Raw genomic sequence first — 15,896 nt, forward strand, 5'->3', positions numbered from 1 at the left:
TTTTCTCCACTTTAAACATATGTTTTAACTATTTATTAAAACTCATACCACCCTCATATTACAATATATATATAGTCTTATGGACGATAATGACCCTTTGTTGTGGGAAAGATGGGTTTTTTTTATTGAATTTTGATGCTTGGGTTGAATGAAATAGGGGTATAAACGAACCAAGTCGACTCGAAAAAAGCTCGTTCGAAATTCGTTTATTTTCTAAACGAGCTGAACCAAATCTTCACGAACCGAGCCAAAAATTAATAAAAAAAATTAAAAAAATTATGTGGTGTTTAGCTTCATCACTTTCAAAACTGAAACTTGCAGAAAGTAGCAACAACATAGAAAAGGAAATATATGCAGTAGATCAGAGAACTCTACAGTGAGGTCTCTTGTAATGTTCTTGTCGCAGCCCGCCCTAACTAAGGATAGTTAAGCCGAGTGATCTACGACTAGGGATGGAGTTAAAGAATAAGGGGAAGAAAGGGGCGTCATTTGGAAACGTAAAACTTACTCAACTTAAGAAAACTCATCATAAATACTCATTTAAACAGTCTATGAAAGACAACATAAAACTTAATTAATATCATTAATCAAGTTGTACATCATATGAAACCATTCTCTTAAGACTCAAAGTATGACATAACATACTATAACATCAACAACATCTTGCAGCGGAAAGTAGCTAGACATATGTATGAAGACATATTCTAGACAGGTTAACTATTTATTAACAACCCTGGAGACTCCGCTCATTGCAGCACCATCACCACATCAGCTCAACCTGCACATTTAGAAAACATATGCAGGGCTGAGTACAAAAGCACTCAGTGAACACATGCCAAACATCTCATCTCATCTCATGCTTATAAAGCTATAAATATTGTCATTGCCATTTCATATGCATAATACAAGGAATTTGTAGAAAGGCCCTGTATTAGCTAAACTCATTTTCATTTCCTCAAAGTTGTCTGCGCAGACTTTTCTCATCATGTAAGTATCATATCTGTTATAACATCAAGTACTGAGAGGGAGGCCTCCCTCTACAGCACTGTGATCGGCCAACCCGCTTGATGACTCACGACCACCTCAGTGTACACAAATCCTTACTAGTATCTACACTAGCATAGGACCGAATTCTTCATCTCAAGCAGATAGATAACATACCAAAACATCAAAAATTTGGCAATGCAATAACTTCAATATAGCATCCTTCATATAATAATTCCCTTCATTTCATTTCATAAAGAACCATTCATCATTTGATCATTTTCATAAAATCGAAACTTAACAATTATATCATATCATTCATTTCATTTCATATAAGAGGCCTGTATGCAGGGGATCTCTATATACGTGTTTAAGAAAGCCCAATTTGGCAATGCAATAACTTCAATATAGCATCCTTCATATAATAATTCCCTTCATTTCATTTCATAAAGAACCATTCATCATTTGATCATTTTCATAAAATCGAAACTTAACAATTATATCATATCATTCATTTCATTTCATATAAGAGGCCTGTATGCAGGGGATCTCTATATACGTGTTTAAGAAAGCCCACCTCGTTGTGTCTCTGTATCAATGAGTAACGTCACTCTCTCCCTCAAGTCGTTACTTCCCAAAAGGACCTTCATCGTTATGAAGAATCACTAAAAATTTCGGCATGACCTATTCATACATAATGTCAGCCACGAGATTTCAACGCGTGAATCTCACTACGTGAACTCGTCTCTCGACTCAAAACTTAACATCTTGACATCTCTTCAACGCAAACCAACAATTCAAAAATCATCTAAACTCTTTATCAGTAAACTATCATTTATACTCGAAACCAAATGTTCGAGTGTCAGATACCAACATTTATGTGCGTTAATCATAACTCTCACACTCACTCCAATTAGACACATAATCGATATCAAACTCAAATAATAAATTATATTTTTAACAATTTATCATGCTCATAATTCTAAATTAAATCTACAACTTAGTAATTAAATACTAAATTCAAACTTTAATTAATTAACATACTTCTCTAATTTATTTATCTCATTGAAACACAATATATCTAATTCATGCTATCTTCTCATACTTGGTCATTTTATATGCATTTCTCATGCAACTCAAAAAGCTCAATAACTCACTAATCATGCTCATCTCATAAATACTTAAATAATTCATATAGTCTTACTAACATAGCATTAACTCATATGCAGTACTAGTTCACTTACATGACTTCACATACTCCACATATCTCAACTTAATAAACCATCGAATAATTAGAAAATTTGTATTTAATGGAAATAAATTCCCAAAATTTAAATACAAATATTTTTAATTATTCTAAACACATTGGCATGCTCAAATTAACTCAATTAAAATCGAGCATCGCTCGTCTCTGGCCTTATGACTCGCGGCCTTCATCAAATTTGAACCTCGGTGTTCAAATAAATTTAAGTAAATTATACGTGCAATATTTAAATAAATATAACACATATATGTAAACTCAAATCATTCAAATAAAAATCAAATATTCACATCCGGGCATCAAACCATTCGGTCCTCATGCTTCTCGTTTCTAACATTTCTCGAAAATTCCCAAATTAATCTAGCATGCTCATGTGATATCGTAGAACACATATACGCAATAATATTAATCATGCAAACGTCCCAAACTTCACGAATTTAAATAATCATACTCTAAAAACTTATACAATTTTCGTGCTTGGAAAAATACGAATTTAATATATATCGATCCTAGCATGCCCCTAAGCACAAATATCAAGTCAAAACGATCAAATAAAAATCGAAAGACGAGCTAACGGACAAAAAACGGGGCTGCCCTCATGAGTTTCATAGCTACGGTTCGTTCCGTTCTTACTCTCTTCATTAAACATGCTCAACATCTACCCAAGAACAACATACTAAAATTTCACGACGATCCGACGTCGTTTCAAAATAAAAGTCGAGAATCGACGTTTTTCGACGTCGACGAAAATCGAAAAGAAAACCATCAAAACGTAGGTAGAGATGTTACCTACTTAAATACGTGATCGAAAAGATGATCGGGGCTCGTCTCGGCACTCAAATCGGAGCTCAAAAGCTCAAGCTTCTCAACAATGGTGTTACGTGAAGTGTGTGTGTGTTTCTAATGTGTTTTAGTGTGTGTGCAGCACAAATTAGTGTGTGTGTGTTGTGTGCAGCGTGAGTTAAGGGTAGTGGGTGGTTGGGGGGTGGTTTTGGTAGGGTAGGCCTAGATATTTAGTCGTTAAATATCTCGTTTCGTCTCGTCTCGTTTTAACGACTAACTACCCATACTCTTCGTTACTCGCCCTCTCAACTCCTACTCACTTTTATTACACTCGTAATTCTATATAAATATAGAAAATACAAGCTCGTTCTCGAAATTCTGATAAACGAGATCTACACGTTTATCGAGAAATCCCGATTCACTATTCACTCGTCGTCCAAAAATAAAAACTTTCATTATTGGACTCGTATCGAAAAACTAAGAATATTTCTCGACGACGTGCACGTAAGATTTTGAAAGTCGACAAAAAGACAAAATAGCAGTATTTTACTATTCATCGTCAAAAAGTCAAAAAATTCAAAAACGTCTTAACGGACTCAGATCTCACTTCCGAGTTCACCGTTCTCATTCAAATAATTATATCGAATTATTCAAATACTCAAACTCAAATACGGATATAAAATCCCACATCATTCTCACATCATCAAAAGAACATCTCAACATCTTAAAAATATAACAACAAAACTTCATATAACTCCTCATCTCTATACAAAATAAATAAAACAAGGGATCTAAACCCTAATTACTCAAACTCAAGCAATTAAACACGTCATCAAAAGCCCGGGTATTACAGTTCTATGATAAGGAATTAAAGTGCTCTATTTTATTCTCAAAAAGAAAGAAGTTTTTGGCGTTGAAAGATAGCAGGGGTGGTGACGTTGGGATTGGCCGGGTCGGAGGCGGAGGAGTTGTCGTGTGCTAGATTTATGTTAGTTAACATTAACATTACCGATGGAAACGTCAGTCAACAAAAATTAATAAAAAAAAAATAAAAAAATTACCGAATGTCGTTAAATCCATCGGTAAATCATTTCCGTTGGCATTTCCATTGTTGAAAGTGTCGACTTCATCCATGCCAATCATTCGTGGTTAATACATCACTTTTTCGTCGGTAATCACTTATGAACGTGTGATCATCGGTGATTCTATCGGTGTCCAACTGCATATCTTGTAGTGGATCTCAACTAATTATTAAAACGGATACCCCCAAATTATAATACATTTTTTTATAGACGAAGATGAGTATTTTTTTTTTTCAATCAAATCTATCAAACAAAATAAACACCTTGAATTTTCTTTGCCGCCGGAACAAGACAAACTCTTGGGGAAAGCAAACATTAACATTCTATTTGCAACAAGTCTCACCTAAATGTGACCAAGGTAAACTCGTGCTTCTGTATGTTAATCTTCAATTTTTAGATGATAAGATACACTTCTAAGAGCTGTCAAAGGAATCAAATGCGACAGATTCCCTGAAAAGAGTTCTACAAAAGATATAAATTTTTGCTTAATTAAATTCCGACACTTGTGGAAATTATAAGGCATTGGATGTGACACGAAATAATCAAAACATGCCCCATCATAAGCTATGGACATAAATCACGTATTAAAAACGGGAATAAACATTATGATAAGGAATTAAAGTGCTCTCTTTTATTCTCAAAAAGAATATTAATGAAGTAGGGAGCTGAGGTTAAGTTCAACCAATCTCAACTCTATAAAAATTAACTTCTCGACAATCACTTTAGGCTGCGTTTACTTTGATGGATAAATTTATCCATGGAAAATGATGGATAACACAAATTTATGCTTTTAAATGTCTCTTTCCCTTTCCAACATTTAACACAAAAAGAGATGCTCACAATTTTTCCTTCCTTATTTTCACTTCAAAGTGGATAATATTATCCCTCCATTTTGGTGTGATAATATTATCCATCCTTGAAGTGAAAATAAGGAAGGAAAAATGGTGATCGAGCATCTCTTTTTGTGTCAAATGTTGGAAAAGGAATGAGACATTTAAAGGCATAAATTTGTGTTATCGATCATTTTCCATAGATAAATTTATCCATCAAAGTAAACGCGGCCTTAGAAACAATACGCATCCGTTTAGGTATATTAATCAAATCGAACTATATATAAGTGAACATAATTGTGAAGAAATAGTATACTACAAAATCACTCATGATCATACTCAAGGTTTTGTTTCCATCTTTCATAAATCTTCTGGTGAGACTAAACTTTCAACATGGACACGTGAATCGTAACAAACCTCATGACGACGGCGGAACACATTACTTCCGGGATCGTAAACCAACAAAGTGGATCCACAATTGAGCAAAATCTCTCCCTTGCGACCCACCAGCAATGGTGCTGGTTGAAGAAGCTCAACAAGATGAGCAAAAGTCGTCACTCTCTTCCAAGACTCCTTCATAACCCAAACTCGAATGACTTTTGTAAAAACGTCAATATAACATAGCACACAAAGTAAGCCACCAAGCACACCCACAAACCAGTACCATTTCGTGCAAAACTCGTGATCGAAGGGAAGCTCAATCCTTCCAAACACCTCACTCTTCAAGTCCCAGAAAATAATATATTCTTTATTTCCGTAATTCCTCTAGTAAAGCTTCCCACCTGCAAACACCCCTCCTCGCCAACAGTAATCTAAATCATCACAGAGCTCAATTGTTTTCCATGATTTTGTCTTTGAACTATAAACTTTACCAATGCTGTAGTTATCTATCCCTTGGTAATAATCATAATCAACCAAAAGCACAAACACCTTATACTCATCACTCGATTCAACCCAACCGAATCCGTAATTACGAACATGGCCGGGACTAGAAATTTCTGGCAGTTTCTTGGAGGTCCGAGTCGATGGGTTCCACAAGTAAACTCTTTCTGGCGGTTTGCTGAGAACACAGAACAGCCCATTACAGCATCCCCAACTTTGAAGTGGCAGCAATGTAGTAATCTCTAGATTATCAAGTGAATATCGACTAATAGGTCGTTTCCTCAGCAACGACTGTAGAGAACATTCCTCAAGCCTATCACACTTAGTCGTCACTCTAATGAGCCTTTGATGGGGGAAACATGGATTTTTTATTGAAATTTGATGATGGGCTTTGATGAAGCATTTGCTTCCTAGACCGCCATGTTTTCGAAACGCACCTCAATCTCAACAGTGATTTCACCGGCAATATTGACAGTATTTCTTCGATGATTTCTTCTGGAAGATGAAGAGATTGCTGATTTTTTCTTCTTCTTCGTCCTCTTCTTCCTCTTCTTCTTCTTCTTCTTCTTCTTATTCTTCTTCTTCTTCTGCCTATTCTAGCACTTCTTGAAAGAAATTGTTGAACTTTCTTCTCATTCTTCATCTATGTTAAAAGTTTCCATGACACTAATGAAATCAAAATAAAGAAGAAGAATAGCAAATCAACTATGAGCTGGTGGTTACCTTAGCAAGACCAAAACCGGCAGTGATCATGGGCGATGATGGTACGGGTCAGGGGCTGCGCTGCAGCGCTAGGTAGCGAGTCGCGATGGTGTTAGGCGGCTTTTAGGTTTTAGGATTTTTGCTCTTGAAGAGGCCATCGTTTGGTTTTTGTATTTACAATAAATAGTTTTATGAGTTTTAGGAATAAGAGAAATGGGCTCTATCCGATTAAGAAGGTTTTTCCCAATTTCAAGATTTTTAGTGTGTGTGATTTATTTTTGTTTTTTTTCATTGAGAATGAATATGGGCTCCAAATTCTAATCCATAATATAAAAGTGATACTAATTGTTATGAGTAAAAGTGAGAGGCACCCACACCCAAAGACTCTTCTTTGTGAGAGGTCTTGGGTTCTATCTTGTCTGCGTACAATGATGTTTTCCCACTTTTATATGGTGTTATTAGAGATCTAGAAATTTATTTTTCATTGTTGTAGGGGCAATTTTTGTTTTATTTGGTATTGCATCTACCGCTCCTTCTCCAGTATTTACGATGGGTGTTCGCGGTGTTGTAGGGGCAATTTTTGTTTTATTCTGTATCGCATCTACCGCTCCTTCTCCAGTATTGACGATGGGTGTTCGCGGTTTGGATTGATGCGGGATGACACTAAAACCAAACCAAATCATAAAGTATTTTTTTAGATTTTAATAAACCAAACCAAATTATATTAGTATCGAAACCAAACCAAACAGAAACGTATTAATACAACTAGTATACGACCATTCGTGCGATGCACGACGGACATCGAAATTAAGAGGTATTCAGACTATAAAATTTAAGGAGATGGGTAAATTTTAAATAAAAATATCCTTAAATTTTATGAAAATTATTTTAATACACATAATTTTATGAAAAATCTTTTAATGTAGGGGATTCAAATATTACATGAAAATTATTTACATGCCTAGTTTATATATGGATTGGTTATTGTGAAAATTATATTTTTAGTAAGAATGTGAGAATATTGTATTGAATTTATAAAGGTATTGCATTTAAAATATATATATATTACAAAAAAAATTATTGTTAGATTAAATAAAGAGTTAATATATAAAACTATCCACTTTCATATTGTAAAGATAAAAATTGTCCACTAAGATTAAAATAATAAAAACTGTCCACTTTTTGATTGAAAAGACGGAAATACCCTTCTTTAAAAATATGTACTATCTCTCTTTCTCTCCAGGTACGCATTCTCTTTCTCCTCTCTCTCTCTCTCTCCACTCTCTTTCTTTCTCTTCTCCCTCACGGTACACTCCCTTCCCCATTCTCTCTCTTTCTCTCCCTCCCTCCCTTCGAGCTCAGATCGTCGGCGAAGCGCCGCCTCAGCCTCGTCGCCTCCGCCATCTCCTGCTTCGCCCCCCGCCGCGAAGCGTCGCCGCCCCCGGCCTCGTCGTCTATGCCCTAGCCTCGTCGCCTCTGCCATCTTCTGCTTTACCCCCCGCAGCAAAGCGCCGCCGCCCCGGCCTCGTCGTCTCTGCCCCGGGCTCGTTGCCTCCGCCATCTCCTGCTTCACGCCCCGCCGTGACTTTAGCCTCCGTCCGCCACCAATTCCTTCAAAGTAGAGGAGGATGAGTGTAGCGGCGCTTCGAGTTCCACGGGGTTTTCCCCCTTCGCCGCCAGCAGTTCGGCGCCTTGTCGCCGATTTTCAGTTTTCCGTTAATCTGAGGCAAGGATCTGGTGGTTTGGGACGAGAAGCTTCTCAAACTTCACTCTCATTTGTTTTTGATTTTGGATCTGATTTGTTGTTTTTCGTTCATATGACTTTTTTGTTCATCTGATTTGTTTTTGATTTGTTTCTAATTCAGTTTTCCGTTCATCTGATTTGTGCTTATATGCACTAACAGGTTCTGATTCAGTTTTCCGTTCATCTTGTGTTTATCTGAATGTTCAATAAGGATCAGGGGAAGGTTGAAGAGTGCAAGTTGAAGGTTGTGTATGTTACACCTAAACAACCGCCATCTCCAGTTGCAGAGGAAGCAGATGAGGGCTTTTCGTTCTAAGATCTGTTGAGATTGTTGATTCAGATATTGAATGCTGAGATTGTTGATTCGAAGGAATTGTTGTATTTTGATCGTAGATTGAATTGATTCGGATAATATTTTATTGTATTTTGATTGTTGATTTAGATGAATTGATGTATTTTAATGGTAGATTGAGTTCACAACGTAATTTTCTTGAATTCACAATTAGATTTATGAATTCACAACGTAATTTTCTTAAATTCACAACTTAATGTTTTTAAATTCACAACTAGATCCATGAATTCACAATCAGCTTGATGAATTCACAACTTAATGTTCTTGAATTCGCAACTAGCTCGTTGAATTCACAACTTAATATTTTTGAATTTACAACCAAATTTATAAATTCACAACCAAAATAAATTCTAATTTTAATTGTGAATTCAAACTTTAAAAACCCCAAATTCACAACTATTTGAATTCACAACCAAAATAAATTCTAGTTGTGAATTAAATTTTAATTGTGAATTCGACTGGTTGTTAATTCACAACCAAAAAATTCTGATTGTGAATTAAATTTTTGTTGTGAATTCGACTAGTTGTGAATTCACAACCAAAAAATTCTAATTGTGAATTAAATTTTAGTTGTGAATTCGACTGGTTATGAATTCACAACAAAAAATTTCTAGTTTAGGGTTTAGGTTTGAGGGTTTAGGGTTTAGGGTTTAGAGTGGGTTTAGGGTTTAGAGTGAATTTAGGATTTAGTGTTTAGTGTTTAGGTTTAGGGTTTAGGGTTTAGGATTCACAACTAGGGTTTACGGTTTCAGTTCAGTTCAATTGTGAATTTACTGTTTCAGTTAAGTTGTGAATTCACAATCATATTAATTCACAACTAAGGTTTAAGTTTAGGATTTAGGGTTTAGGGTTTTAGTTCAGTTCAGTTGTGAATTTACTGTTTCAGTTCAGTTGTGAATTCACAATTGTAATAATTCACAACTAGGGTTTAGGGTTTAGTGTTTCAGTTTAGTTCATTTGTGAATTCACAATCGTAATAATTCACAACTAGGGTTTAGGCTTTCAGTTCAGTTGTGAATTTACTGTTTCAGTTCAGTTGTAAATTCACAACTAGGGTTTAGGTTCAGGGTTTCAGTTCAGTTCAGTTGTGAATTCACAATTGTAATAATTCACAACTAGGGTTTAGTGTTTCAGTTCAGTTCAGTTGTGAATTTACTGTTTCAGTTCAGTTGTGAATTCACAATCGTAATAATTCACAACTAGGGTTTAGGTTTAGGGTTTAGGTTTTAGTTCAATTCAGTTGTGAATTCAAAACCAAAAAAATCTGGTTGTGAATTAAATTTTGATTGTGAATTCGACTTGTTGTGAATTCACAAACAAAAAATTCTGGTTGTGAATTCGACTGGTTGTGAATTCTCAATTCACAACCAGTGTGAATTTACAACCAAAAAATTTTGGTTGTGAATTCATACTAGTTGTGAATTGCGGGATTTTTTAAAGGGGTGATGTAAAGTGGACATTTTTTTAATTTTTAATGTGGAAGGGTATTTTGGTAACAGTGGCCATTTTTTAATATTTTTATCTTAGTGGACAATTTTTAATTTTACAATATGAAAGTGACCATTTTAAAAATTCACTCTTAAATAAATATAAATCATATGTTCAATTCTACTTTTTTTTACATGAAAAATAAATTGTAGATCTATGAATTTATCTCTTTTTTCTATTAGGTTAAAGAATTCTAAAATAAACCAATATAAATTCCTACACCAAGTTGGATTTTAAAAAAAATATTAAAATTAAAACTCATGTAAAACTCAATTGTATATCATTAAATTTCATATTTTTATATACAACCAATACGAAATAATCTATTGAAGCAATCCAAACATACGAAAAAACATATGAAAATAATTAAATGCACTATGGTCCGTATCTCTCTACACTAATAACAATAAAAAAAACCATAAGTATAACACAAAAACAAATTATGAAAATTAAACTCATGCAAGTTTAAAACATGAATATAGTGAAAAAATAAAGTAAAAACTTGAAATAAAAGAGTAATAAAAATAATTGCAGCCTTGCATAATAAAATGTACATAATTTTCATGATTTCATAAAATATTTTATGCAAATAACAAAAGATGAAAAAACTAATTTTCTTTATAAAATAAGAGAGAGAAATAGATTAGTTTAAAAAAATTAATTTGAATATCTTCTTTTTATTTTAAAGTTTTTTATATACTTTTAATTATAAATTAAATTAAAGCTCATGTCGTGATATTTAATATGATATGCGTATCAAATTTTAAATTAATTTAACTGTATAAATTTTAGGAAAAACAAAAATTCAAAATGTAAAAAAAAATTAAAGAAAAAAAAAACAAAAATTGAAAACTTGCAAAGAGAAAGAAAAAGAAAAATAGAGAGAGAGAGAGAGAGAGAGAGAGAGAGAGAGAGAGAGAGAGAGACGGTGAGTTGGTTAGAAGTGAGAGAAGTTGGTTAAATTTAGAGAATAATAGAAGAGAGAAAATTTGGCGTTAAAAAATTACCGTTCTATTGATCTTTTATTTTATATAGAGATTTGGTTTGCGGTCTACATATATTTTTTCATTTTTCTATTTAATAATAATTCAAATCAAATATCTATAAAGTACTTTAAAAAATGAATATATGATATCATACAAAAATAAAAATAAAAATATTGAAACACATGAAGAGCAATCTAAGACATAAATTAAATATGTCAATGTGTCTCTAACACAAAGGGAGCAATCTAAGAAAATTGTCTCTTCTTTAAATCCACGCAATGCTCTGTAATTATTGTTTTCCATGATTTTGTCTTTCAACTATAAACATTACCAATCCCCTGGGAATCATAATAATCAACCACAAGCACAAACCCCCAATTCCTAGCATTGCCGACATAAGAAATTTCTGGAAGTTTCTTGCAAATTCAAGTGGACGTACAAGTGGATTCCTCTTGATTGATTGATTGATTGAAAGCGAATTATTATTGTTTAGCAATTAGTTGGCAAAATAGTATTTTTTATTTAATTTCTTATCAATGGTAATTAAAAAAATGAAAGCAAATAATTCAAATTGTCAATAATTTAACATATCAAGTCAAATCATAGTATTTTTTTAGTTGAATAAATTCAATGATAGTAAGGGGATTCTTCGAATTTAATTGGTCCGTCAAAGAACATTTTAATTAACAATAACTTAAAATATCAAAATTTTATTTATCTAAGTGATAAATTTTATTAAATTTTTATTATCTAAAGATTAATATTTTTTATACTATATATTTATATTATTTGAATGACTTCTATTCTACATATTGGAGTAATAAGTTGTGTAATAGTGAACTAAAAAAAAGTAGATTTAAACATGAGAATTAATTAATAAAATACTATTACTCTCTCTGTCTTATTACAAATATCTCACTTTTCATAATCGGATGTTCCGTTACAATTGTCTCATTCTTTTTGTGACACATATTCTCTCTCTATACCTATTATTAAAATAATTTACACCACTCACTTTATCTAATAATTACACTTTTTTTAATCTTGTGACCAAAAGTAATGGGACATTTGTAATGGGATGAATGAAGTATATGATTTGATATATTAAGATATTGACAATTTGGGTTTTTTTGTTTTTTGTGTTAATGTTTTTATTAGCTTGATATTTGGCCAAAATTTGGATTAGTAGCTAAATCAGATAAAATTAAAAGTTTAGTAATTATCAGTTCAAAGTTTGTGTGCAATATCAAAATTAGACGAAAGTTCAGTATTTTATACAATTAACCATATTACTAAGTTAATTCATGTGTATTGATTTGTACCTGTCAACTTTGGAAAGGTGATTTCATGGAAGAGTAGAAACAGAGATCAGAAAGGAGAAAGTTTAATTGGATTTCCATGTTTTGGGAGAGCAAATAATGACTCCATTGAACATATTCTCGAGAAATCACATACTGCGAAATTGTTCATTATCATTTTCTAATGAACAACGCCGCACGCCGATTTCTGCGCAAGTCTTAACGGAGGCAGAAGAATGAATCAACACCGCAAATTGTTCATTAGAGGCAGCTTTCAACGCCGCACGCCGATTTCTGCGCAAGTCTTAACGGAGGCAGAAGAATGAATCAACACCGCACGCCGGCCGTCTAATTGACACGCCGCACGCCGGCCGTCTCCGCTGCTGCTGTGCTCATATCTGCGGCTGGCTAAGGGATTCTTCGTTGTTAAATTTTTTACGATGGAAGCGAAAAAGAAAGCTAAGGGGAGTTCTTTTCTCCAACTGTCAATCGGCCACGTACGCTTCCGTGAATGGACTAGGTATTTCGATCCGTATAAGGAAGTGTCGTCTCTGGCTCAGGTATGGGTTCGGATATATTATCTTCCTGTCGAGTTATGGACTCCGGTGATTATTGCTGGTATAGGTCGTGTGCTTGGTCATCCTATGCGAATTGATAATGCCTCCGCAACTGGTCATGTGGGACACTTTGCGCGGGTTTTGGTGGAACTTGACATGGCTTTGCCTATTCTCAACTCGATGTACATTGATGACGGCGATAGATCGTTCTACATTGAGTTTGGTTTTGAATCTATGCCCCTTTTTTGCTCGCGTTGTAAACTTACAGGTCATTCAACGGATAAATGCCGGAGAGCTGATAGGGCCACGAGCAAGCAAAAGATCTCTGAGCCTCCTGCTGTGGTTGTGAAGAATCTTGATAAGGGAGAGGGTCCGATTCCTGCATGGCAGCCCAAAGTTGATATTCTTAAACCTCTATCAGGTCCTGATCTTCTAGACGCGGCTACAGTAAAAAATGATCTCCCTCTGGCGGGGGATGCTAACCGATATCAAGCGCTAGATGAGGATGAGGAAGAGGAAGTGGAGGAGACTATCATTGCGGACTCCAATTATGAAGCAGAGGCTTTACATGAGGAAGAAAATGATAGGTCGCCTTACACGGAAAAGGCTAGTGATAAGGAGGGCTCGAATGTAGAGGGAACTTTGGAGTTGGATTCTGGAACGAATAGTGGAGCTGTGGTAGAGCAACAAACGGTAGTTGGGGCAGAAGATTCAGCGAGCCAGCAGGTTAATTCGCCGATTAAGGAAGTTGATTTTGATAATAAATCCATTCCTTCTCCGGATGACATGGCGAGTCGTATTATTAGGTTAGAGGAGCAAGTTAATCAGGGGATGCAGCTGCTCTCGGAGCAGAAGCGCGGACGTGGTCGTCCAAAGGGCTCGGTTAAGGGACGAGAGCCTATACATGCAATTCCGGAAGGTTGTATTAAAAGTCGTCTTAGGAATGCGGAAGAAATGGGTAACAAGCCGAGGGAGTTTGTGGTTGACGTCACCAATAGGCCTAATATGATTGCAATGAATAATGTCATCCATAGGCGTTGGTCGGATGATTTGGATAATGATCCTGACTTTCCTTTTTAAGTTGTTCTCCTTCGCTTTTTAAGTTTTGTGCCCTTAGTCTGCATCTTGTGCTTTCAAGGGATGTTTTTTCTTTTTCACTTTATAATAAACCTCAATTTAATAATAATTTTCTAATGAACAACCCTTATAATTAAAACCTTAGGAACTTTGACGTAGGAATCTTCATAGTTGGACACTGCAGCAATCACTTATAGCATCCCTGCAATATCAAAACGCCAGTTTATATTATAATTCAAAATTCTTTCAGTTTTCTTGCACAAATTGCAGTACATATTGATATAAAATACCTAAGAGTCAAGGCACTTTCACAAGAAAGACAAAATAGAGCTAAAATTAAAAGAAAAAATGATATTGTTCTGCCTACTATGTTTTTTGTAATCAAGCAAGGCACTTTCACAAGAAAGACAAGATCTCAAAATATATATATAAAGCTTCAATTCTTAAGAAATAAAACACATCATAAAAAAAGGTATGAAACCACTCACAATCATGTTCTAAGACGTTGTTTCATAAATCTTCGGGCGAGACTAAACTTTCAACATAGACACAATGTGAAATGATATTGAGTTTGCAGAACACATTATCTCGACAATCATAAACCAGCACAAAGGATCCACAATATACCAAAATGTCTCCATTTAGACATTTCACCATTGGTGGTTGAAGAAGCTCAAGAAGATGAGAAAGTGTAACCACTTTCTCCCAAGACTCCTTCATAACCCAAACTCGAATGCCTCGAATGCCTGTAATTTGATCATTAAAACATAGCACACAAAGGAAACCACCAAGCACATCCACAATGCCATACATGTCTTGATCACAGGGAAGCTCAATCCTTCCAAACACCTCATTCTTCAAGTCCAAGAAAATAATTTCTTTATCTTGGTGGTTCTTCCAGTAAAGCTTCCCACCTGCAAACACCCCCCTTCCCCAACTTACACGTAAATAACCGGATAGCTCAATTGTTTTCCATGATTTTGTCTTTGAACTATAAACTTTACCAACCCAGTTATCAATCCCTCGGTAATAATCATAATCAACCAAAAGCACAAACACCTTATACTCATCACTCGATTCAACCCAACCGAATCCGTAATTCCGAACATGGCCGGGACTAGAAATTTCTGGCAGTTTCTTGGAGGTCCGAGTGGATGGGTTCCACAAGTAAACTCTTTCTGGCCGTTCGCTGAGAACGCAGAACAGCCCATTACAGCATCCCCAAATTTGAAGTGGCGCCAGCAATGTAGTAATCTCTAGTGAATATCGACTGATAGGTGCTTCACTCAGCAACGACTGCAGAGAACATTCCCCAAGTGTAATGAGCCTTTGATGGGGGGAAGATGGATTTTTTATTGAATTTTGATGATGGGCTTTGATGAAGCGTTTGCTTCCTATTAAAGACCACCATGTTTTCGAAACGCACCTAAATCTCAAGAGTGATTTCACCGGCAATATTGACAGTATTTCTTCGATGATTTCTTCTGGAAGATGGAGAGATTGCTGATTTCTTCTTCTTCGTCCTCTTCTTCTTCTTCTTCTTCTTCTTCTTTTTCTTCTTCTTCTTCTGCCTATTCTATTTTCCGCATTCTTCATCTATACAATAATGAAATCAAAATAACGAAGAAGAATACCTTAGCAAGATCAAAACCGGCGATAATCAAGGGCGATGATGGTACGGGTCAGGGGCTACGCGGCTCTGAACAACGGTGCGACATGGAGAAGCGGCGGCGCGGTTAAGTTTGCCCCTTAAAAAAAGGGTTAAGCATGAGATTCAAAGGCGTGGAACCAAAATAAACCCTAAAATTGATAAACTGCGGTGAAGATTTTTACTAGAGAAATAGTTTTATCAGAGAAATGGGCTCTATCC

General features: G+C 35.1%; 1 protein-coding gene across 1 annotated transcript; it reads right to left on the reverse strand.

Annotated features, from left to right (window-relative positions):
- Positions 1 to 14,444: 14,444 nt before the first annotated feature.
- LOC131018149 (F-box/kelch-repeat protein At3g23880-like) lies at positions 14,445 to 15,622 on the reverse strand. The gene has a single exon (XM_057946867.1). The coding sequence runs from the start codon at positions 15,620 to 15,622 to the stop codon at positions 14,537 to 14,539; it is 1,086 nt and encodes a 361-aa protein (XP_057802850.1). The 3' UTR covers positions 14,445 to 14,536.
- Positions 15,623 to 15,896: the final 274 nt, after the last annotated feature.

The sequence above is a fragment of the Salvia miltiorrhiza genome, chromosome 3, assembly GCF_028751815.1.
Source record: "Salvia miltiorrhiza cultivar Shanhuang (shh) chromosome 3, IMPLAD_Smil_shh, whole genome shotgun sequence".
Classification (NCBI taxonomy): Eukaryota; Viridiplantae; Streptophyta; class Magnoliopsida; order Lamiales; family Lamiaceae; genus Salvia; species Salvia miltiorrhiza.

Bases quoted from the DNA above. Each gene is read 5' to 3' on its own strand.
- LOC131018149 (XM_057946867.1), bottom strand. From the start codon at position 15,622: ATGAAGAATGCGGAAAATAGAATAGGCAGAAGAAGAAGAAGAAAAAGA.